General features: G+C 46.4%; 1 protein-coding gene across 2 annotated transcripts in view; it reads left to right on the top strand.

Annotated features, from left to right (window-relative positions):
* SRBD1 (S1 RNA binding domain 1) overlaps positions 1-25,072 on the top strand; it is a 433,993-nt gene that overhangs the window by 25,915 nt on the left and 383,006 nt on the right. For both annotated transcript variants that reach the window (XM_063918379.1, XM_063918380.1), the window contains exons 5-9: positions 307-660; positions 3,057-3,223; positions 9,036-9,153; positions 9,236-9,374; positions 22,116-22,212. In XM_063918379.1, coding sequence (XP_063774449.1) covers positions 307-660; positions 3,057-3,223; positions 9,036-9,153; positions 9,236-9,374; positions 22,116-22,212 — 875 coding nt within the window. The remainder of the gene's footprint in view (positions 1-306; positions 661-3,056; positions 3,224-9,035; positions 9,154-9,235; positions 9,375-22,115; positions 22,213-25,072) is intronic.

Below are 25,072 nucleotides of genomic sequence, written 5' to 3'. Positions count from 1 at the left end.
TATGGAGCTTAGGCCGCTTCCCCCGGACTCCTATTGGCCAGGGAGCGGGCTTAGCTGTAAAATGTCTTATGCTGATTCCGGGACCCGCTAGGGGCCGGGAATCAGCGCTGGGGCTGGCAATCCCTGCGGGCGATCGCCAGGCGATTACCTCGCCTTGTCCATCACTCGCCCCCCCCTGCTCCTTCCCCACCGCTCCCACTTCAATTTAATTTGGAAACCTGCCACTGAAGGGGTTAAATGCTGTGATTGTAAAGTAATACAAAATACAGAGTTACAATTTCTCACCATATTTTTATTTCCTTGCAGAGAATATCAATATCTCTTGATCAACCTATTAAACAGGAAAAGCCAAAGACGGTAAAAGCCAAGACAGTAAAAGCCAAGACCCCGACCCCGCGGAAGGCAGGTCCAAAGCTGGTTACAGTGAAGGCAGAGCGGAAGAGTTTTGGCATCGAGGAATTCCCATCAACCAGTAGCTTGAACATGGACATACATGTGAAAGACGAGGGTGCCCCAGTGGAGGAGGAGCCGCCAGATGATTTCACGTTTGGCGGTCCACCTGTAAAAAAACTCAAAACGTCTTCTGATCCTGCTGGGAAGCCAGTAAAATACAGGGGCTCCGACAGTGACAGAACAGACATGAACTGGAACTTTGTAGAGGTATGGACGGAATTCTAGTGTCTAGTGTTCATACAATGACTGTCTCTAGAATAATGCATAATAGGAGAATTAGTTGGTATCTAATTGGGATGTCTCCGCATGGACGACTTCATGTCTATCAGTTTATTTTATCTTTCTGCGAAATAAGCATTATTGTGTTCAGCTGGATAGTGTGGTGATGTCTGGTTGCACATGGCCTAGGACTGAATTGTCCCCCTAACATTTGAGTTAAGCTTTTAGTCATTCATCCAGCAAAATTTATCACACTCACAGGTATATTCAACCACGGAGCCCATATTCCATCACATTTCAGGGCAACCCCTGTGAAGAAAAATAAGCTTTTGTAGCAGAAGAAATTCCTTAAGAAGTCTACACCATGGTGGTCATTCCGAGTTGATCACTGGCTGCATTCGTTCGCTGTGCAACGATGAGGTAAACAAACGGCACTTCTGCGCATGCGTATGCGGCGCAATGCGCACGTGCTTCGTACAAATGCAACGAACTATGTAGTTTCACACAAGATCTAGCAAAGCTTTTCAGTCGCACTGCTGGCCGCAGAGTGATTGACAGGAAGAGGGCGTTTCTGGGTGTCATCTGACCGTTTTCAGGGAGTGTTCAGAAAAACGCAGGCGTGCCAGGAAAACCGCAGGCGTGGCTGGGTGAGCGTAGGGTGTGTTCGTGACGTCAAAACAGGAACTGAACAGTCTGAAGTGATTGCAAGCGCTGAGTAGGTATTGAGCTACTCAAAAACTGCACAAAAAAAGTGTGCCGCCGCTCTGCGATCCTTTCGTTCGCACTTCTGCTAAGCTAAAATACACTCCCAGTGGGAGGCGGCATAGCGTTTGCACGGCTGCTACAAACTGCTAGTGAGCGAACAATTCGGAATGACCACCCATGTAGCAAGCAGTTGGGGCGTCTGGACCCTTCCATGTGAAAGCTTCTGATATAAAAAGAGAGTGACGGATGAAAGTGTTTTTGATGTGAAAGTTATCCCAGGACTAATGGGAGCGGCAGCCTAGGACACAATGCTGTGTGTGTATCTATCACACCCTGCATCATAGTACAGACTTCTCCAAACGGACTGATGTACACATCTGCAGATCGTAAGAATTAGAGCGTAGAGATGTGTCAACCTATGGGTATATTTACGAAGGTACAATTTTTCTAGAAGTGGAGATGTTGCCCAAAGCAACCAATCAGATTCCACTTAACATTTATTTAACTGCTTCTAGAAGATAATAGCTAGAATCTGATTGGTTGCTATGGGCAATATCTCCACTTCTAAAAAAACTCACAGCTTAGTCGATTTACCTCCTAGGGGTGTATTCAATAGCTGTTGGGTCCTTTCCGACAGAAAGGACCCGACAGCTCTCTGTTCAATGCCATGCCAAACCCGACAGGTTTGGCCCATTCACCACAATATCAATCCGACTTTTGTTAAAGTCGGATTTACATTGTCGGAAACGGTGCTAAAACCTGTCGGGTTTGGTCCCGCTTCCGACAATACACGTCCGTGTGTATTCCGACAGTCTTCCGACAAGTCGGATGAAACTGCCCAACATTAAATAGGTCTGAACCCCTTCTGACCTCAATCAATTGGAAACTGACGTCTTTCTGACAAAACGGCAGTTTCCGTATCTTATTGAATGTAACCCCTTGGGTCTATACATCATACAAGGAAAGACTTCCAGCATGACTGAGACACTCCCAAAGGTGTAGGGTGCTGTAGTTTCCTTTAAAATTTGCATCGTATTTGGATTGTAGATTCAGTGAAACACCACTCACAATATACTAGAGACACTGGGCTGTACAGGTACTTATTTTATTTATTATTTATTTATTAACAGTATCTTATATAGCGCAGCAAATTCCGTTGTGCTTTACAACTGGCCACAATTAGAAGACAAAACTGGGTAAAAACAAACAGTCATAGAGGTAGGAGGGCCCTGCTCGCAAGCTTACAATCTAACATACAAAGTTGCAGATGAAGCACGACGGAACTTGGTGTGAGAAGAAGCTGCAGCTGCTGCACTGTAGCACTTCGTACACATATTCAGACTCATTTGCACACAGATGTCCAAATGTTGCACATCAAATTAATCAGTACAAGCTAGCACCATAGTTGTGTCGCCCCCAGTTGCTTTATTTGAGTTAATAAGACACTGGCACTATTGTTCATTTAATACAAGCAAATCATATTTGCTGTGCTCTGAAATTATACTGCATGCATGTGAGAGTCTACAGAGGTCCTCTCCTCTCCTGCGGATTTCTCCAGTCTCATAGGGGTGTTTTATTATTGACAATAGCGTGAGTGTAGATTTGTACACTTGCTGAGAGTTTTATACACTCAATGCAGCTTTATCACATCTAAAAAAAAATATCTGTCTTTTATTTAGGTATTATCAGAAAGGACCAATATAGAATCCTGGGTTTGCTCAAACCTGATCCAGCTCTTTCAGGATGAGAACACCATTCCCTTTATTGCTCGTTATAGAAAGGAGCTGATTAACAATCTTGACGCAGATGCTTTGAGAGAAGTGCAGCAAAGCTTGGAGGAATTACGGTAAGATTTTACTGTGTGAAACCTAATTATTGCACCCACTGTAGTAGGCCTCTTGTGTGGAACTAGCAGTCCCAGCATGTCATTTCTGCCAGGGCACAAACTAGCTATGGAGAGACCAGGGTTGCCATTACCCTTGGTTGTCAAAATCCAGTTTCTGCTGAACAGTGCATGCTGGGGTTTGTAGTTCAGTGATGGCTGAGTAATAATGCAGAATTAAGTGAATGTAAAATGGTTTTCTTCAGTATTCTATTTCTGCCTTAAACGGAACAACTAAAGAATAGAAATAGAGATAAATCATCTTAAGGTCAGTGGAAAGTTCTGTGGCAGATGGGAAACTGCCTAGAAATAGCAGCGCTGGGCTCTGGCATTTCTCCATATTCTCTTTTAGGGAGAAGCCGCAGTACTCCTCGTATGTTCTGCAGTGTCCAAGGACTTCCCAAATTAACTGTGAATACCCTAAATAGCCACATTGCAAAGCTCATAACGTTATAGCCAGATACATTTTATATGGTAACTATTTCTTACTGAAAATTATAATTTTAACAATTTTGGGCTGATACAGAATTGAATTAAATTGAGTTTTGTGTGTTTTTCGCGCTGCGTATGCTCTGGAGTAACGAGGCATTCACATGTGGGCAAAGCTCACGTTCAGAACATAGTGGGCTTAGCTTGTGTGTCATTATTGCCCTTTGGACCTAGAATAGGTCCCTACTCACTAGCTAATGATAATGCAGAAACCGCATGTGTGTGCGTCTGCCTGTGGAATGCCGTCCCGTCAACTGTTGTTCTGTCTGCAGCCGCAACGGTCGTTAATATCTGGACATGCTACCACTCCATGCTAGTTGCAAAAGGTCCGTCTTAAAGAGGTGTGACATATCTTGTAGGAATATAACATCGCCTTTGAGTTGTTTGAGGGACTGAGATAAGAGGGAGCGTTTGTGTGGACTGTTCAGGCCCTTCGTGTTCAGGGAAACTATTCTAAGAACTATTCTAAGAAACTATTCTAAGCACCACTCAGACTGAAGCGCACCGGCGGGACCCCCGAAGAGAGAGGGGAAAAAGAAGGGAAAAAGACCTGAGAAAGAAGAAGAGAAGTGGAAGGAGAACAGAGAAGAAACAGGCTTATAATAGCGACTGCAATTAACAATCATAAAGAATCTATTCTCACAAGTCGGACCCAAGGAAGGAACAGGCCTACAAGCCTAATTCCTCCGACGTCGACCGTAAGGGCCGAATGCGGGATGGGTGAACCCAGCCGCACAGAGGAGAGGTTTGCGAGGACCGGGACCCGTGTGTGGGTAAAACCTATGCGAAGTGCATATTGTAGTTAGTAGGTAGAAGGAGCTAAAGGGAAGGGGGGGAAGAGGGGGAAGAGGGGGGGGGGGAGGCAAGGAGGGAGAGCAAATCTAAAGGGACAGAGAGGAAACACGGTGGGATTACTGCCCGACCTTAGAAGAGATAGAGGTCCGTGGACCCCCACTGCCTGAGTTACCGAGAAATAAGCATGGAATCGCAGTGGAGGACAGAAACAGTAACATTGAGACTATTAGAAACAAAAAAAAGAGAGCGTGACCCGGTCGGGCCACCCGAGGCCGGGGGCCGCGCGGCCAACCGCGGAGGTCCCCGGTCCCAGGACCCAAACAGGCCCAACCCCCACAGATATAACAAGGCAAAAAACAGCAAACATTAACTAAACATAGGGTTCCGCATAGTATGGGGACACTGATGGAACACCAAGAGACATCTGGAGATCCAGCGATAGCCATTGCGGGGGTGAGGCCCATTCAAGGGCAGCACCAGATGTAAAGTCATGTACCCATAGAGGCATGGGAGGCAGAGCCAACAGTGTTCCAATCGGAGGACGGGGCCGTGAGGGAAGGGGAGGTGTTGACTGGGGGGGGGGGGGGGCGCTGAGAGATAGTCAGCGGGCCAGAGATGTTCAGGTGACGGAGTAGTTGAAGGGCCTCGTCGGGGGATCTAGCAGAGAGGACTTTACCATCAGATCTGACTTGTAGGGCAAAGGGGAAGCCCCATCTGTATCTAATATTGTTGTCTCTCAGGGTTTTAGTTATGTCCTTCAATTCTCTCCGTCTATTCAACGTAACCGGTGATAAGTCCTGGAAGACTAGGAGATCGGAGCCCTCGAAAGAAATGGTTGGAGACATCCGAGCTTTGACGTAGACTTGGTCTTTGACCGCAAAATAATGGAAACATAGAATTACATCCCTCGGCGTTTTAGCCTCTTGTGATCTAGGACGTAGGGCCCTGTGTACCCTATCCAGGAGTAGCATATCGTCAGGAACTGAGTGAGCGGAACAAGCGGAGCAGGTAATCAGTTAGGTGGGTCTGTTCTACCGTCTCGGGGACGTTACGGATTCGAAGATTGTTCCGACGGCCTCTATTATCTAAATCCTCTTGTTTATCCGCTAATAGCATAACATCTGTACGCATTTGAGCTATCTCCTGTTCTGATTCTTGTTGAAAGGCGATAAGGTCCTCTTGTTTCCATTCAACAGCGTCAACTCTGGCTCCCAAGCTGTCCATGTCCGTTTTCAGACCAGAAATAGCCTCCTGCACCTCCGCACGGATTGACTTTTTGATATTGCGCATCCCGGATAGGAGTAGAGCGACATCCGCTTTAGTGGCAGGAGTGGAGGAAGAGTCATCTTCCGAGTCACGGTCGGATGGTGCTGACGTGGGCGGAGGTGATGATGATTTCCGAGTAGAGGACGGGGTGGAATTCTTGAAGTAGCCCACCAAGTTATGGGCATTGGACTTTTTCCCCCCTTTAGGCATAGTGACGGAGAGGAATGAGGTAGATTGGTAGTCAACACCTGGTCAGGGACGGGAAAGCTCCTATAGCATGAGAGTCACCCACTGGACCGGGTGTATCACATATTGAGATCACATCATAGGCAATTCACAGAGTATGGCCGGAGTAGCCCAGCCGGGTGCACTGTAATGCGTGAGTGCAGATAAATCAGAATATAAAGCAGCACCGCAACAGGGGTGAGAGCCTCCACCATGAAGGTATGAAATTAAGAGTGGTCGGCGCTTCCCGTCCTCCGGGCCTCCTTCAATGCTTGGGAGGTGCGAGCAGTGTGAGCGGTCGCCAACCCCCTCCGGGCTCCCCGGGGGATATTAACAAATATACAGTCTCAGGTAGAGGCAGGAAGATCGCGGGTAGCGGGGTTAGAGTGACGGATACTTGTAACACAGTGGAGGGGGACCACCACACCCACTGTGCGACTCCGGCTGGCAGGAGCTGCCGTTAAAGGTTGCAGTGCTGAAGCTAAGGAGGGTCGCAGGCCAGCCAAGTCGCCAGCTATGCATGTAGCTATGGAGGGCCACAGAAGGGTGAGCGCGCCAGTACACTGATGAGGTGAGAGGCAGGCTGGTGGAGATATTGGGGAACAAGGGCCACAGAGCAAAGGTCTGATGCAGGGCAGGCCCTGCTACTTACAGTTCAGGTGTCCCAAGATGGCTGCCAATTGGAGCAAACGCAGGGGGATTCCACGGAGTGTAGTTGCTGTGGAAGGAGGCAGAGAAGAAGCCCACCTTCTCCTATTGGTGTCCGAGTGTCACAGACAGGTAGGAGCTGGCCAGAGAGGGAGTTCAGGCGGCGGGGGAGACAGCTACCAGTCCCGTTCCGGCCGCGACCCGGCTCCGGATCCCGTTTGCGGAGATGCGCCAAACCCGAGGTCCCGGCTTCAGTGCTGGATATAGGCCTCGGATGGGAAATCACCTCCAAACTTCAGCCCCAGGATCCCGAGCGGGGTGGACGGGGCCGCAGCAGCCCGGCGCTGGAGGGGGCCACAAGATCTCCCCGTACTGCCCAGCGAGTCGTCTACAGCCGCAGACGGATTCCCGCAGGGACGGGGGCGCCGCAGTACTGGACCTCCGGGCGCTCAGGGGGAGCCTGCGGGAGGGAAGCCTGTCGGCCGCTCGGGGCCGTCGCCGGGTACGTCCTCTGCACACTGCCGCCGCCGGCTCACTTGGGGGACAGCCCCGGGCACTGTTGCTGCTCCCGATGCAGGGGAAGGCGACCCAGATGTCCGCTGGCGGAAGGGGCTTTTCGGCGTCCGTTCTGGGAGGGGAGATTCATCACAGTCCCCGGCTTCACTATGCGGGGAAGGCCACAACCCGCAGGGACCCTTAAAAGAGTCCCCTGGCTCCGTAGCCTCAGCCCCACACTCAGGAACGTTGAGGGGTGACAGCTGGAGATAGAGGGGGGTAATAGGAGTCCCCAAAAGTATAGAAAATAAGCCTATATTATATGGCTGGCAGGAGCTTCTAGAGAAGACGTCCTCTCAGCTTGCTGTCTAGGCCACGCCCCCCGAGGCGTGACATTTCTGTCTGCTACAGAAGTTGGCTTACATGCCAAAGACACACTCACATCATTCCCACTCAATATGAGACCACATGGTCGCAGCCCAGAAACACATCTCTTTCATGGAAAAGGTGCTCCGATCAGTCCGTCCATACTTGTGATTTCCGTCCATCTGCATACGCCTAAGTTTGGCATGTGCAAAGTAATGCTGAATGCATTAGCAAAACTTGCGTCTGACTCGGAATTAGGCCCTTAGTTCCGCTGTTACTTGTATGTTGCTCATGTGTTTTGTTTATATGCATATACATATATTACCAAAGACTCCCATAGGGATTTAGTGCATACTCAGTATAATTTCCTCATCATCCAATCTGGGAGACACTGCTTACTGAGGCTGGGTTGGACCTAAGAAGTAGCCACTAGAAGACTAATCTGATTGGCTACCCCCCACCCCAGGACACGCACAACCCCTCCCCCTTCCCTGAAGCCTCAGTTGTTTCTAGTGCCTGTGGATTGAGGCACTATGGGGCAGATGTATTAAGCCTGGAGAAGTGATAAAGCAGTGATAAGTGCAAGGTGATAATGCACCAGCCAGTCACTCCTAACTGTCAGTTTACATATTGGAGCTGATTGGCTGGTGCGTTATCACCTTGCACTTATCACTGCTTTATCACTTCTCCAGGCTTAATACATCTGTCCCATGTTTGTTGCTCCTTAAAGTTTCTTTTGAACCAGGATATTGTTCCAGGGGCAGCATCGTCTTCTACTTCCACAACTTTGTCTTTTGGATGTTGTACATGCTTTATGGATTTATATCGACTGTAGTGCCTCAATTAGGTGTAAAGATTCTCTTTTGGTGTTGGTGGATGGCCCAAATAGGGGGTTGGCCAGCAGCAAAGTGTTCCATTGCTTTATGGATTATTTCTGCTATCCGCCAGGTGTATCGGTTTTCAGATAAGCCTGTCCTGAATTCCCTTTGGGTCATTCTACATTCTACTTGTCTAGTTGGGGCTTAGAGAAATCCCAGCATCAGCTTAGCAGTGTCGTCGTCCCCCCCCCCCCCTAAATTCTCTACTTGTCATCCATCTGCGGGAATCTGTGATCACTCCCTTTCTAGTCATTTTGCTGTTTATGGTGTTTATGTGGTGTGATTTTGCTTCCTCCAAGTGTCTTTGTTGCTTTGTTAGAAATAAGGCTTCAGGGAAGTGGGAGAGGTTATGGGGGGGGAGGGGGAGGGGGGGGGTACAGCCAATCAGCTTAATCTTCTAGCGCTTACCCTTGAGGTCCAACCAGCATAAGCTAGCAGTGTCCCCAGATGGATGACAAGGAAAGGATTTTACGCTGAGTACATAAAAAAATTTCAATTATTGTTGCTCCATTTCATTATTCTTAGACAGGTTACTAGGAACATATGAAAAAGCCCTCATACCTGTAACACTGGCCCTATAACCAGATTCAACAGTAGTTTATTTTCTCCTTCAGGTCAGTTGCCAAAAAAGCTCACAATCTGGTAGAGAAACTGAGGAAAGAAGGAAAGCTGAATTCCAGCTTACAGACAGCAATGCTGAACTGTAGATCTATGGATGAGATTGACCATGTGGTTAGTACATGTCTGTATACACAGCTGTTACCCGTATGTGGAAAGCACTTTACTATAGAACTAACTCTTCTCTACTGCGCAGTACACTCCTTACAAAACTGGAAGCAAAGGAACCAAAGCACAAAGAGCCAGGCAACTTGGACTAGAAACTGCAGCCAAAGCCCTGATTGAGTCCCCGCAGCAGCTCAACTTACACATGTACATCAAGAATAACACAGAAGGTATATATGACATAGAAATAGGAAGTCCATTCCTTGCATTGGTTACATCTATGCTCCATGACGCAACGCCAGCTATAGACTTGCTTGAAATCAATGTGAGAAGTTACCGTGACTATATAGCTGTAACAAAGGGCGATAAGAGGGTTCTGTTGAGTATTTGTAAAATTCTGGGGGGCAATTTTAAAAACTGGCGTACAGGGAGCTGTGCTATAAACAGATTGTGTAACCCATAGCAACTAGTCTGTTTCTACGTAATTTACAACTTTGAAAACATTTCTGTCTTATTATGTTCATGTCTAATGCAGAACAGATGCAGTGTTTTGTACCTCAACACTTAATAGCCAGGTTGCTTGTTGTTTGTCTTTAAATTAAGATTGCAGTAGATTTGGCTGGACACGATGAAAACATATATTAGATCAATCTAAACTTGGGACTATTGCTAATAGGGTGGTAGCATTCTTTTCCATCTCAGAGGGAAACTGGACTGACTTGGGCATACGAATGGTGTTATTGCCCATGAGATTGTTACGTATGCTGGTTACTATAGTGACACAATTGGGTATCTCACAAAACTGTCAGATTACTTGTTTTAGTCACTGACTAGATGGCAATTTAGTCTGACTGAGGATGGCACATTTGGCTTCCACCGGGGACCTCTTTCCTTAGTGCTGTTCTTACAGTTGACCTGACCTGTAGTAGTAAAGTTAGGTGCAATCCACTGATAATATATTGTTTGCCTGTATTCTCAGATGGTCCTTTAATCCCATCAAAATGTATACATTGATTTATTCTGTCTTCATATTACATATTTCTCTTACGTCCTAGAGAATGCTGGGGACTCCAAAAGGACCATGGGGTATAGACGGATCCGCAGGAGCTTGGGCGGGCACACTATAAAGACTTCAACTGGGTGTGAACTGGCTCCTCCCTCTATGCCCCTCCTCCAGACCCCAGTTAGACTTTGTGCCCAGGAGTGATGGATCACACACTAGGGGAGCTCTCCTGAGTTTCTCTAAAAGACTTTGTTAGGTTTTTTATTTTCAGGCAGACCTGCTGGCTACAGGCTCCCTGCAGCATGGGAGTGAGGGGAGAGAAGCAGACCTACTTCTTCTTAGTTCAAGGGCTATGCTTCTCGGCTACTGGACACCATTAGCTCCAGAGGGTTCGATCACTTGGTTCGCCTAGCTGCTTGTTCCCGGAGCCGCACCGTCACCCCCCTCACAGAGCCAGAAGAAAGAAGCCGGGTGAGTATGTGAAGACAGAAGACTTCAGTGACGGCAGAAGACTTCAGTAACTGAGGTACAGCGGTCGCGCTGCGCTCCATGCTCCCACACACCAGCAGTACTCGCAGGGTGCAGGGCTCTGGGGGGGGGAGTGCCCTGGGCAGCAAGTTACTGGTTTTCTTAATAAGTCTGGCCTTTAAAAGCATTTCGGTGCCTGGGCACCGTGTTTCATTCCCCCGCCAGCATATTTTAGCGCTACGCGCCTTTGATCCCCCGCCGCCGCTTACACGCTGGGGGGGGGGGAGGCGCGCCCTGGGCAGCGAGTTAGTTTGGTTTTCTTTTTAGACTGACAACTTGCGCTGCCGGGGGCTCCGTGTACCAGACCCCTGCCGGCGCGTTATAGCGCACTGCGCGCCATTTCCCCCCCGCCGCCGGCTTCCATGGGTGCAGGGCGCCGGGTAGGGGGGGGGGGAGGTGGCGCCCTGGGCAGCATAGATATTTACCAAGTTAATGGTGTATATTATGTGATTTGGGGGTTCCGGGCGCCGCATGCGATAACCCGCCATTAGAGAGCTGCGGGCGAGCGGCGCGCCGGGGCTCCCACATGCCGACGGTTGCCTGAGGTGCAGGGCGCACGGGGGGGTGCCCTGAGCTGCATTGGTTTTTGAGGGTATATAGTGTCTTTACACTATATACGGTCCCCGACCTGGCTATATATATATATATAGTATAGTGGAGCTATAGCGCGCCAAGAGGGGCGGGGCTTAGCCTCACACATACAGTCCGCGCCATTTTCTCTCTGTCCCCGCCAAGAAGTTTGTAAAGCACAAACAAGGGTGGGGGGGGCACAGTGTTTTAGTGTTATATTGCACTTATATGACACTAGTTCAGTTAGGAATGACCATGAAATCATTCTTGTGTGTAATTTCTGTGTGCCCCCTGTCCGATATACCCATTTTAGTACATTTGTGTCGACAGGCGTGAGTGTTCTGTTATAAACACCTATGGGGTTCCCTGTCGGCATCGCCGACGCACGTGGGTACTCGCTGCAACATAAAAAGTAAATATTATATGGGAGGCACAATGGTATGTGGGTGACCCTGTCGGCACCGACTGTTGTCCCCGGGGTAAATGGACATGATGTATCTGACTTATAACTGTGTATATACAGTTGTACGTTGTTTCCCTCGGACCGCTTGGGGTCGCAAGACGGTAATTTTTGCCTGGTTACTAATCCCTGCTGTCGACGAATACTTGGGTTTTATGTCGACTATAATGTTTCCTGGTAAATCCACAACTGGGGCTTTTCAGTACATGGTCATACACGTTCAGACCACATTCATGTCACTGGGGACCAGAAGCCTCGGGACAATCCGATTATATGTATGTTATATATATACAGGTTGAGTATCCCATAGTCAAATATTCCGAAATACGGAATATTCCGAAATAAGGACTATTTTGAGTGAGATAGTGAAATCTTTTTCTGTGGCTCAATGTACCCAAACTTTGTTTAATACAATATTTTTAATAACTTTGTGTATTAAATGACCTTCAGGCTGTGTGTATAAGGTGTATATGAAACATAAATGAATTGTGTGTATGTACACACACTTTGTTTAATGCACAAAGTTATTAAAAATATTGGCTAAAATTACCTTCAGGTTGTGTGTATAAGGTGTATATGAAATATAAATGCATTCTGTGCTTTGACTTAGGCCGCATCACCTTGATAACTCATTATAGTATGCAATTATTCCAAAATACGGAAAAATCCGATATCCAAAATACCTCTGGTCCCAATCGTTTTGGATAAGGGATACTCAACCTGTATATAGTTAGGATATGTGGCTATATGTGTATTACAATATGTGAATTCATATTATGATTTATAATGAATACTGAATTAATAGTATTTCTTCTCATGTGCTGGTCGCTCTGTTGATGAAGCTCTCGGTCGGCCGTGACTCACACCCTCTCCAGAAGTCCGAAGGGTTATTCCTTTTCCGCCACGGATGGAATATTGTGGAAGTCAACAACTGGTCGACACGGAGCCCTGTCTCAAAGGATCGTATACAGGAAAGCTAAGTGATATCATTATGTTCTATGCTGTGAGGGTTTTGCGTTACAGGCACGTGAGGGAGTGTTTGTGTTCGGTAAGTCATAAAATAGATTTACCCTAAAGAGCGAGGGGAGGTTCCTTCTGTTGGATCTTCTCTATAATTTTGCAGCAGACTGCCGTACGTATACCGGTAGTATGGCCAGGGGACGGATGAGGCTGATTCCGATAGTTACTGGAATTTTTCCCTGGGATGGTGTACCGCTGGTTGGGGGGATGCCTCAGTTCAGCCGATCTTGGTGGATATTCCTGGTAAGTCTAACTTCGGGAGTTAGATTCCCTGGTAACAGGTGGTGACGCATTCTTTTGGGGGATGCAGTCATTTTAATCGGTTAAATTCAGTTTTTTGTTTTTCCCTTTTTGTACAGCCTGTGAAAGGTGGAAAGGTAAGAGTTCTGCAGCCTTGTTAGGTTCGCAGAAGAGGATGTCGTTTCTGTTTCTACCACATACGACACAGGTCGCAGAGTCCATATGGTGGGACCCCGCTCCGGTGAGGACTCAGTTACTACTTTCGGTTAGTCGGGAATAGACTAGGACCGGTGAGTTACTTATGGAATCCAAAGGGGGACATTTTGGATTACTGATGCTTCCCCTCACTTGTTTTCTAATGGATATTGCCGTTTCCCCTCTGGAAGGGGAGGTAGTACGCGGCGCCATACTAGGGGTGTGTCAGGTTCGGGCCTTGTCCTCCTGTCCCGGTTATAAAAAAAGAAAAAGAAAAAAGAAAAATGTTTACATGTGTTGTTCTACGCATTCAGATTACCTGGAGGGATAGCCAGGATTGGCTTGGCCATTTCACTGGAGTGATGGTAGTATGATGGTTTTCTCGCAATAGTAAGAGCCATTGTTATTCTGTACTGAGATCTTCGCCTGATTGAGGCGAGGTCAAGAAACAAGTGATCCAAATCGTGGTTTCTCTCTGATTGTTTTTCAACACAGGGAAGGGCTGTTGTTCCCAACGAGGCAGATGTCGAAGGTAGTATCAAGGTAGATACTGAATGGTTGAGGTTCTGTGTTTTCCTGTGGAAAAGAGGTCTGAGGATTCTGAGTCGGATCAGATTTGCGGTGCCATTCCATCAGTATGTTCTGTCGATGAGGAAGTTGGGTGCGGCTAAGAGGCTTTTTCGGTGAGCAGGTCGAATGCCAGAGTGGATTTCATTGGACCTGTTGGGGTTGTGGTCTGGGTCTCACCGGCACATGCACCGGAATATAGTTCTAATGGCCAGGATATCAATCCTGTGGTGTCTGCTCAGTTCTCACCTCCTAGAGGGACGAAGGTTCGAGATCCAGGATTAGATCCTGGTGTCCATGTATGCGGATAGCCAAGGCTGGGGAGTAGTCCTTACATGGGAAGTATTTCCAGAGGAAACGGTCAAGCTGAGAAGCTTGTCTACAATAAGCTTTCTTGAATTAAGAACGGTTTTCAACGAACAATATTCTTCGTGATCTGCCCGTATTAAGTCTGTTGGACGACTTGACAGCAGTGGCGTAAGTAAGTCGCTAGGGCGGAACAAGGACCGGAGCGCCATTGGCAGAAGCTGAAATGGTTTCCCTGAGTGGAAAGACTGGTAAAGGTTATATTAGCAGTCTTCGTTCCGGACGTAAACGAAGGAGAAATAGATTTCCTCTGCAGACGCCCTCTCCATCCGGGAGAAAGACTGTCGTCATCGAGAAGTTTCACAGTTGTGACAAGTCTTTGAGGAGTGTCTCAATTGGGCATGCTGGCATCTCGCCTCAAAGAGAGACCTCTGGAATAGGATTCCAGGTCAAGGGTCACTCGAGATATATCGGTGGACGACCTTGTGACACCTTGGGTGTTTTCAGTATATGTGTCCCCTCCGCTTTCACTCTGCGGAAGGCGATGAAAGTAAGAAGAACAGAGGTTCCAGCGATCTTCATTGTTCCGGTCTAGCCAAGGAGGGCTTGGTATCCAGTTCTCCAAGATTTGTTCATATAAGATCTCTCGCCTTTTCCTCTACGCGAGGAACTGTTACCACAAGATCCGGGCGTGTATCAGGACTTACCGCGGCTGCGTTTGACGGTGTGGCGGTTGTACACCTTATCCTAGTCCAAATGGGTATTCCCAGGGTGGTCATTTCCACAGTTCTTCAGGCTAGAAAAGAATAACCGGAATAGCCTTACCACAGTATTTGGTTTTCAGGGCAGTTTTGGCCTTATAACTTTTCTTTAAAAAAAATAAAAAATAAAAAATTGCCCACCTTTACGGAAGTTCAGACTTTCGTGAAATGAGTACTGCACATCCAACCTCCTTTGTGCCCTATTGGCACAGTGGGATCTTGACATTGTATTGGGTTTCTTGGGTCTCACTGATTGGAACCTTTTATTAATGGTTATGTAAAATTTTCTCTCTTGGTGAGTGGTCATGCTTTTCCCCTTTGGGCGACTGCGAGGCGGTTGTCGGAAGTAGCGGCTTTGTCTCACAAGAACCCTGTTTGATCTTCCCAGTGGATAGAATTGAGGACGCGGATAATAGTTCTGTCGGAAAGGGTTTTCGGTGTTCTCGGAAAACCTGCCTATTTTGTTGCCTGTGGTAACTTCAGCATAGGCTGCTTCAAAGTCTCTCAATGTAGTCAGGGCTTTGAAGATTTATGTCGCCAGTTGGGTTCAGTTTGGGGTAACAGAGGCTCTGGTTGTCCGGTATGCTCCCAGCGTGCTTGGGGCGCCTGCGTCTCTGTAGTCTGTTACACGCTGGATCTGTGATCCGATTCGGCGTGCTAGCTCTACGGCTGGATTGCAGTGAACAAAGTTGGGTGAGACCCTTCTACTAGGTAGAGGGGCTCCTATTGGGCGGACGCCCGAGGTGCCTCGGCGGGTTAACTTTGCCGAGCGACTACTTGGTTGGGTTTCAAACGCCTTTGCTAAGCTCTACAAGTTTGATACCCTGGCTGATGGGGACCTCATGTTTGCTCATTCGGTGCTGCAGAGTCGTCCGCACTCTCCCGCCCAGTTTGGAGCTTTGGTATAATCCCCATGGTCCTTTTGGAGTCCCCAGCATTCTCTAGGACGTAAGAGAAAATAGGATTTTAGTACCTACCGGTAAATCCTTTTCTCCTAGTCCGTAGAGGATGCTAGGGACTCCAAAGGGCTCAATTAAGAGGGCTCAATTAATACCGGTATTAAATAACAAACATAACATATAAGACAAAACAAACTTAAAAGCAATCCCTGTGGGCACACTTGCTCGCGTAGATCGCGGAAGGAATCGATCCCGCTCCGTACAGTGCCCGGAAGTGAGAGACAACGGAGCCAGACGGACGGGTGTCTGCCGGCAGACAGCACCAGCGTTGCATCATTCAGCAAGGACATTACGACACTCCAAAAATCAGGGTAAAGATTACAGGACTGTGCTTTGAATACGGTAGGAGAGATCCTGACCTTATCACACCACTGTTAACCCCTGCATCCACTAGACTGTTTTCTGAACACAGACTTTTCATCAGCATTTTAAAAAATCAGTGCATTTTACCGAGACTTTGCTCTTATTCAGAGGAATCTGTTTCCCAGTGGGGTAAACCGCGAGCAAGTGTGCCCACAGGGATTGCTTTTATGTTTGTCTTGTCTTATATGTTATGTGTGTTATTTAATACCGGTATTAATTGAGCCCTCTTAAATTGCACAATTTATTCTTTTTACAAAATAAATCATTAATTTTATAGAAATTATAATTGATGTCATTACATTCATTTATCTTATGTGTATATGGATATTTAAGTCGCAGTATACTTAGTATTTATTTATCAATACAAACTTTGGTGAGCGCTGAACTATATACTTTTTCAAAGGAAAGAGGAACTGCATGACTTGCGACAGGTGCAGGGAATTACACTTTTTTTTGTGCCTGTGGTTATATACAGTGTCTTACTGCAGCGCATACTGAGATTTGCGTGATCACTTTGATTACTTTTTAAATATTAAAGATATTTAGAATTTCCAGTTGTTGCACTAATTTATGTTCTGTATATTCAGGAAGTAAGAAGCTGAATTTATTCATCTGTATATTGTATCTTATATGCTATTTGTTGTAAACACTTATCAATCTATATGTTTTGGTAAACCAAATTTATTAATATATTTGCACTATGTTTTTTTATATTACACTTGAAAACCCCCCTATATACAGGTTGAGTATCCCTTATCCAAAATGCTTGGGACCAGAAGTATTTTGGATATCGGATTTTTCCGTATTTTGGAATAAATGCATACCATAATTAGATATCATGGTGATGTTACCTAAATCTAAGCACAGAATGCATTTATGTTACATATACACCTTATACACACAGCCTGAAGGTAGTTTTAGCCAATATTGTTTATAACTTTGTGCATTAAACAAAGTGTGTGTACATTCACACAATTCATTTATGTTTCATATACACCTCATAAACACAGCCTGAAGGTCATTTAATACAATATTTTTAATAACTGTGTGTATTAAACAAAGTTTGTGTACATAGGGGGTAATTCCAAGTTGATCACAGCAGGAATTTTTTTTAGCAGTTGGGAAAAACCATGTGAACTGCAGGGGTGGGGGGGGGGGGGGGCAGATATAACATTTGCAGAGAGAGTAAGATTTGGGTGGGTTATTTTGTTTCTGTGCAGGGTAAATACTGACTGCTTTATTTTTACACTGCAATTAGATTGCAGATTGCACTCACCACACCCAAATCTATCTCTCTCTGCACATGTTATATTTGCCTCCCCTGCAGTGCACATGGTTTTGCCCAACTGCTAACAAAGTTCCTGCTGTGATCAACTCCGAATTACCCCCATTGAGCCATCAAAAAACAAAGGTTTCACTATCTCACTCTCATTCAAAAAAGTCCGTATTTCGGAATATTCCGTATTTCTGAATATTTGGATATGGGATACTCAACCTGTAGTAAAACATGGGTGTAGTATGGTATGCCGGCGTCCGGGCTCCCGGCGACCAGCATACCGGCGCCGGGAGCCCGACCGCCGGCATACCGACAGTGTGGCGAGCGCAAAGGAGCCCCTTGCGGGCACGGTGGCGCGCCACGCTATTTATTCTCCATCCAGGGGGGTCGTGGATCCCGACATTCGGCATACTGAAGACCACCCGTAAAACATAGGTCTACTGAGTGCCAGGGCTTTCTGTGGAGATGCGCTGGAAGGTATTAGGAGCTGATGATCTTGTGTTTATGGGGCAGATGTATCAATCCTTTGAGACAAAGATAAAGTGGAAAGGTTCCCATAGCAAACAATCGGCTTATAACTGTCATTTTGTAGACTGCACTAGATAAAGGATAGCTGGTAGCTGATTGGTTTCTATGGGCAACTTTTCCACTTTATCTCTCTCAAAGGCTTGATACATCTCCCCTTATGTACAATTATATCTCACTGGAAAGCTGAGCCTTTATACAATTGATGTTTTATAAAATTTGGTCTTGAACCCTGGGGCGCCTCGGGACACTTGCAGGGGAGCCCAGGGTTGGTGGTCAAGGACCAAATCAAATCATTTAATGGTCAATGTAATGGGCAAAATCAGTGCTTGTGGCTGCCAATAATGAAATATGTGGACAAACAAAAGCAAAATCCTGTCTCTCACACACAGAACCTAAGGATGACATATAAACACAATTTACTTAATTTAATATTTCTTGATAAGAAACTTTTGGCCTAGGGGTGCCGTGAAAAAAATTCTGATACTCTAGGGCGCCATGATTCAAACAAGTTTGGGAACCACTGTCATAGGCATTTATATAAACCTTTACAAGGGATGACACCATACATCAGTGCCTTGGGCCTATGTCATTTATAAATATAAGCCTTGATCAAAATATTATAACATAGACCTCCAGCAAGTATCTTCAGCGATCCACATATAGGGCCATATGTAATGACGCCCGAGTTCGACGGCTGTGGGGAATGCCAGCCAAACGCGGATGTTTTTTTTTAAAGGGACAATAACTTGCAAGGCAAAACCATGCCTTGTAAGTTATTGCCCCTTTAAAAAATCCTCCGAGTTCAGCCGGCATCCCACACGGCCGCCGAACTTGGGCGTCATTACATCCGGCCACTAGTATCTTGCTTATATTGGGCCAACTTGTTCTAAACCTATTGGGCTGAAAATGCAGGATTTATTATTCGGATTGATCTTCAAAGTCTGATTTCATCAGGTAGAGCCGAGATTCAGTTGGCTGGAATCCCCCTAAAACTTACCAATTTCATTTGTGATCTCGTCTGCTGGAAGCTGTCTAGTTTGTCCCTGCACATATGCCTGGTGTGAAAATTACTGATCTACAACTCCAGGATGTGCTCCTCCTTCTCTATACGCAAATACAGAGTCAATGCAATATTTGGCTTTCATCTAAAGGGCCCCATACACTTACGTGACATGTCCGTCTGACGTCGCAGGCGATCACCTCGGCAGGATCGCCCAAGATACATCATACGCTGTCCTTTTGCATACAATGTATCTTGGGCGATCCCAGCCATGCTTGCGGGGTCGAACATGATTGAATGTGCAGCACATTCAATCTGGAGGATCCGATTCGATGCTCACGGGAACGCGCATCGGATCGGGAACACCTCCAAAATGTCCGATTTCATCCGCTATATCGGGCCGAATTCGGATGAATTCGGGCATTATCGTCCTAGTGTATGGGGCCCTTAAGAGTCATATCAAAATACATTTATTTTGTGCATTGCTAAAAGTTTGCCCGGTTGAAGTTGTTACTCTACACTTGATGTGTACTATAATGTCACTCACTAGAGGGCAGTGTTGTACAACAAACTGATTATGGTCTGTACTATTTGCTTATTACCTTTGTCAGAGATGTATTTTTTGCAGTTCATTGTTATTTAATGTACAATATTGTTTTCTTGCATTTTAGTATTTGTGATTATACAGCATAATTTAAATACAGTACTAATTTAGGCCTGCTTTGTGTAGATCACCTTTTTACATACGTGTGCGTAATACATGTCTGACCTACTATGGGCTGTACATGCATGGTCAGTAGTAAAACAGATTATTTATAGTAGGTTCATGGGCTGGACTCCATACACATGTGCTCGGACAATAAACCATTAGGATTCTCCCTAGCTACATAAGTGCTGGTATTTGCCCCACAAACCACCCTTAGTTGTGCAAGTTAGGACTCGCTCTGAAGGCTGATTGCATCTAGTGCACCTCACTTTCAAATTGAGCCACATGTACTAATCCTTGAAAAGTGATAATTTGCGCAGTGATAAAGTACCAACCAATCAGCTCCTGTCATTTTTCAAACCCAACCTGTAATATGACATTTAGGAGCTGATTGGTTGGTACTTTATCACTGTGAAATGTATCATCACCCCCATAGTTGCTTCACGACTGTATTCCAGGCATCACTAGCCACACCTGCAGTCATGTAGCAGAATTCTCAACAAAACTGCAGGGGAGTGAAGTAAAGAAAATAGTTATTAATAATAATATGCTGCGTGAGGTAACATCCCCCACTCAATGTGCTCTGCGACCTCTCCTCTTATTATCCTACGTGAGGTTTCACATCCACCTACTCAGTATGATCTACTACCTCTCATGATTATCCTACGTGACTTGCTCAGTATGAAATGCTACCTTTCCTCTCATTAATGTTCTATATGTGTCCACTTACATCTAGCCTCCCTGCACGCTAAACAGCCCTTCTAATCACGCCATGCGAGGGCATGACTTGGTAGCGGTGATCGTCTTTTCATGCAACTTTTTCTAATAAAATGCATCTTATTCATGAAACAATGCAAATAAGACGCACAAGCATATGATTGAAATGATATGTGACATGCCCATATTCTGTGTGCGACCGTGGCTGTATCTGCCTACGAAATGCTATGCTACAGTGTTTTCCTACAAACACTGTAACATAGCATTTCATATCCAGATACAGACGTGGTCGCACACAGAATATAGGCATGCCGCATATCATTTTAATCAGCAGTGTCTGCTTGTGCATCTTATTCATGTAGCAATGCGAGTAAGACGTATTTTCTGCAACAAAAGACGTCTTAACGCTAACAGAGTTGCAATGGATGTGTTAGCTCAGTCGTGCCAGGAGTCTCCCACTGTGTGGCGTATTGAGGCCAGATGTATGAAGACACAGCTATACGTGAGATACCATCCACCAACTCAGTATGATCTATCTCTACTCTCATTAATGTCTTCTATGAGATACCATCCACCAGCTCTGTATAGTCTGCTACCCCTGCTCTCATGAATGTCCTACAGGTGTGTTCACTGACATCAAGCCTCCCTGCACATTAAACAACCACTCTAGTGGTGTGACACGATAGCGCCAAGCATTTTTTTATGTAACTTTTTCCATTAAAATGTGTCTTATTCACAAAAGGATGCGAAGAGAACTCACAAGCAACTTATGCTGATTAAAATTATATGAGGCATGCCTGTATTCTGTGTGCGACCATGGCTGTATCTGCATAAGAAACGGTATGTTACAGTATCAGTGGCTGTTTTTCTGGAAAACACTGTAACATAGCATTTCGTATGCAGATACAGGCGCGGTCGCACAGAGAATATAAGCATGCTGCATATCATTTTAATCAGCAGAATCTGCCTGTGCATCTTATTCACATAGTGATGCAAATAAGATGCATTTTCATAAAAAAAAGATGCCTGATGCTATCGGAATTGCATGGGAACTGTCATTTCACGCTAGGCATCTCGCTGTCTCGTGGCATAAGGAAGCAAGATTTATGCAGGCACATCTATATGTGAGGTACCATCCACCAGCTCACTGTTATCTGCTACCTCTCCTCTGTGGTGACTGCGGGTATATGACTGTATGGTCACTATCTGAGTGATGACACATGACTGCCACTGACTGTGACTGTTGTAAGTTTCCACCTGTCATTGCCAAATATCATAGTCCAGTATTTATATAACACATACAAGGTATGCAGCACTTTACAATATGGTCAGATTGAAGTACAAACAATAAGCAGGCACTAATGCAAGAGGTATAGAGCTGACTGCCTGTGGGACAATAAGCAGGCACCTAATGCAAGAGGTATAGAGCTGACTGCCTGTGTGACAATAAGCAGGCACTAATGCAAGAGGTATAGAGCTGACTGCCTGTGTGACAATAAGCAGGCACTAATGCAAGAGGTATAGAGCTGACTGCCTGTGTGACAATAAGCAGGCACTAATGCAAGAGGTATAGAGCTGACTGCCTGTGTGACAATAAGCAGGCACTAATGCAAGAGGTATAGAGCTGACTGCCTGTGTGACCTTACAGATCTACAGGTAAATGTGACCTATAACTGGAGATGGGGGATTCTCTGTAGAGGAGTGACTGCTTCCCTTAATTCCCAGGAGGCCACTATATCACATCAATATTGTCTTTTATATTTATGTCACAGGTCTATCAAAACTTCAAGATATCGAGACAGGAGTGCAGCACATCTTAGCAGACATGATTGCGAAAGACAAGGACACGCTGGAGCACATCAGAAACCTGTAAGAACACTCACATTATCACACACTCACGCTCAGTCTTTCATTCGCACAGACTGTCCCTCGCACACACTGCCCCACACTTGCGCACTCACACGCTCACTGCCTACTATCACTCACTCTTGCACACCCACTCACCAACTCACGTTTACACACACTTTTACATTCTTGCATGCTCTCAATATCATACACTGTCAAGTAGACTTTGACACTCGGGGCTGAATGTAATGAAGTCCGAGTTGGCCGGAGGTGCGGGTTTCCGGCCGAAATCGGATGTTTTTTAAAGCAGCAATCATTTGCAAGGCAAAAACATGCAAAACTCTGCACCTCCGGCCAACTCGGACTTCATTACACCCGGCCCTTCAAGTTATTTGCAACTCAGACACATGTAATAAGTGGCCTTCAGCTGACTCCTCTATTATACTCTCTTGCATTGAAAATGAAGCTACATGTACTATTTTGTTAGAGGACGTTAAATGTCTGGCTGCTTACTTGCAGTAGCTCACACTTGTTTAGCACATTATGCTATATTTGTATACTGACTATAACACTGTACTTATAGCTCCATCTAATGTGAGCAGTGTTCAGCCTTCTATAATCCTCACCTGCTTGTGTTGCATTGTGAGCACGACACGGCAGAAGGACACACTGTACAGGAGGTCATTAATGTTCCTGCAATACTGACATTGCGTTTGACTAAAACTGGCCGCACACATAAATTCACCATTCGTCCACTAGGTAAACATGGATTGGGAGATTGGTTAAAGCTTGGAAAGAGATAAGCCGGGTACACGGGATGCGGTCAAGATGCCGCCGGACGGAATCCCGGCGGTCGAAATACCGACGCCGGAATCCCGACCGCCACAATCCCGACATATTCTCCCTCCGTGGGTGTCCACGACACCCATAGAGGGAGAATATAATAGTGCCCGCAGCGTGGCGAGCGAAGCGAGCCCGCAAGGGGCTGCGTTCCGCTCACCACCCCTGTCGGGATTGTGTGGTCGGGATTCCGGCGTCGGTATTTCGACCGCCGTGATTCCGGCTGGTGGCATTTAGTACTGATCCCGGGTACACAAGCAATATTGGCTATAGCCGGCATCGGCAAGTGCATTGCCAGCGGGAAGGGAACGACGGGGGGAGCGGGGGCTATCGTTAACGAGGTCCTCCCTCGTCTGCACTGTTCAGACGAGGGAGTGTGTCTTTATTGATACGTGGGAGTGCGCATCGTTAACGATATTGAGTGTACACACTAGATGAGATAATAAAAGATATCGCTCTGAATGGCCCTTCTGAGCGATATTTAACTTTCTCATCTAGTATGTATGGGGCTATAGAGTCAGATAGAAGAACCAACCAATCAGCTTCTAACTGACATTTGCTGGGGACTCCGTAAGGACCATGGGGAATAGACGGGCTCCGCAGGAGACTGGGCACTCTAAGAAAGATTTAGTACTACTGGTGTGCACTGGCTCTTCCCTCTATGCCCCTCCTCCAGACCTCAGTTAGAATCTGTGCCCGGAAGGAGCTGGGAAATTGCAGCTACCAATGGATACACAGAAGTTACCAGTGTTACCAAAAATTAGATAATAAATAGACCAAACGGGAGACCTTTAAATCCCCAAACTATACACTTGGTATTGCAAACATTACAGTCCTTGGTTTCACCCGCGATCGGGGAATGTCGCTAAGGCTTGTGGGGGATGTAGTTTATTTACAGGACTCTTATGGCCTTGTAAGGAAATCCGCCGGAAGTCAAATAGCGGTCACTGATTCATGTCCTCCGTTTGTCCCATAATCTTAGTTCCGCATCGATGAGATGACCGGAAGTGACGTTGCGCATGTTCTATTCTCTTTCAAGGGAATCATGGGATGTGTAGTTTAATAACGTCACTGCACGGACTTCTATGTAGTTTCTTTTCCCCTAACACCGGAGTTTTCATTCACAGATGTCAAACTAATGATTAAACAAAGTAAATAGACAGATGTCCCCCACAAGCCTTAGCGACATTCCCCGATCGCGGGTGAAACCAAGGACTGTAATGTTTGCAATACCAAGTGTATAGTTTGGGGATTTAAAGGTCTCTCGTTTGGTCTATTTATTATCTAATTTCTCTAACGTCCTAGTGGATGCTGGGGACTCCGTAAGGACCATGCTGGGGACTCCGTAAGGACCATGGGGAATAGACGGGCTCCGCAGGAGACTGGGCACTCTAAGAAAGATTTAGTACTACTGGTGTGCACTGGCTCCTCCCTCTATGCCCCTCCTCCAGACCTCAGTTAGAATCTGTGCCCGGAAGGAGCTGGGTGCATTTTAGTGAGCTCTCCTGAGCTTGCTATTAAGAAAGTATTTTAGTTAGGTTTTTTTGTTTTCAGAGAGCTTCTGCTGGCAACAGACTCTCTGCTACGTGGGACTGAGGGGAGAGAAGCAAACCTACTAACTGCGGCTAGGTTGCGCTTCTTAGGCTACTGGACACCATTAGCTCCAGAGGGATTGAACACAGGAACTTAACCTTGGTCGTCCGTTCCCGGAGCCGCGCCGCCGTCCCCCTCGCAGAGCCAGAAGACAGAAGCCGGCGGGTTGAATCAAGAAGACGTCAAAATCGGTGGCAGAAGACTACGGTCTTCATGTGAGGTAGCACACAGCACTGCAGCTGTGCGCCATTGCTCCCACACTAACCCACACACTCCGGTCACTGTAGGGTGCAGGGCGCAGGGGGGGGGCGCCCTGGGCAGCAATTGAGTACCTCCTGGCAAAAAGCAGCATATATACAGCTGGGCACTGTAATATGCATGAGCCCCCGCCATTATTTTTACACAAAATGGCGGGACAGAAGCCCGCCGCTGAGGGGGCGGGGCTTCTTCC

This window comes from Pseudophryne corroboree, chromosome 4 (genome assembly GCF_028390025.1).
Source record: "Pseudophryne corroboree isolate aPseCor3 chromosome 4, aPseCor3.hap2, whole genome shotgun sequence".
Classification (NCBI taxonomy): domain Eukaryota; kingdom Metazoa; phylum Chordata; class Amphibia; order Anura; family Myobatrachidae; genus Pseudophryne; species Pseudophryne corroboree.
Note: the sequence above shows the minus strand (reverse complement) of the source record. Positions and strands in the feature narration are given on the sequence as shown.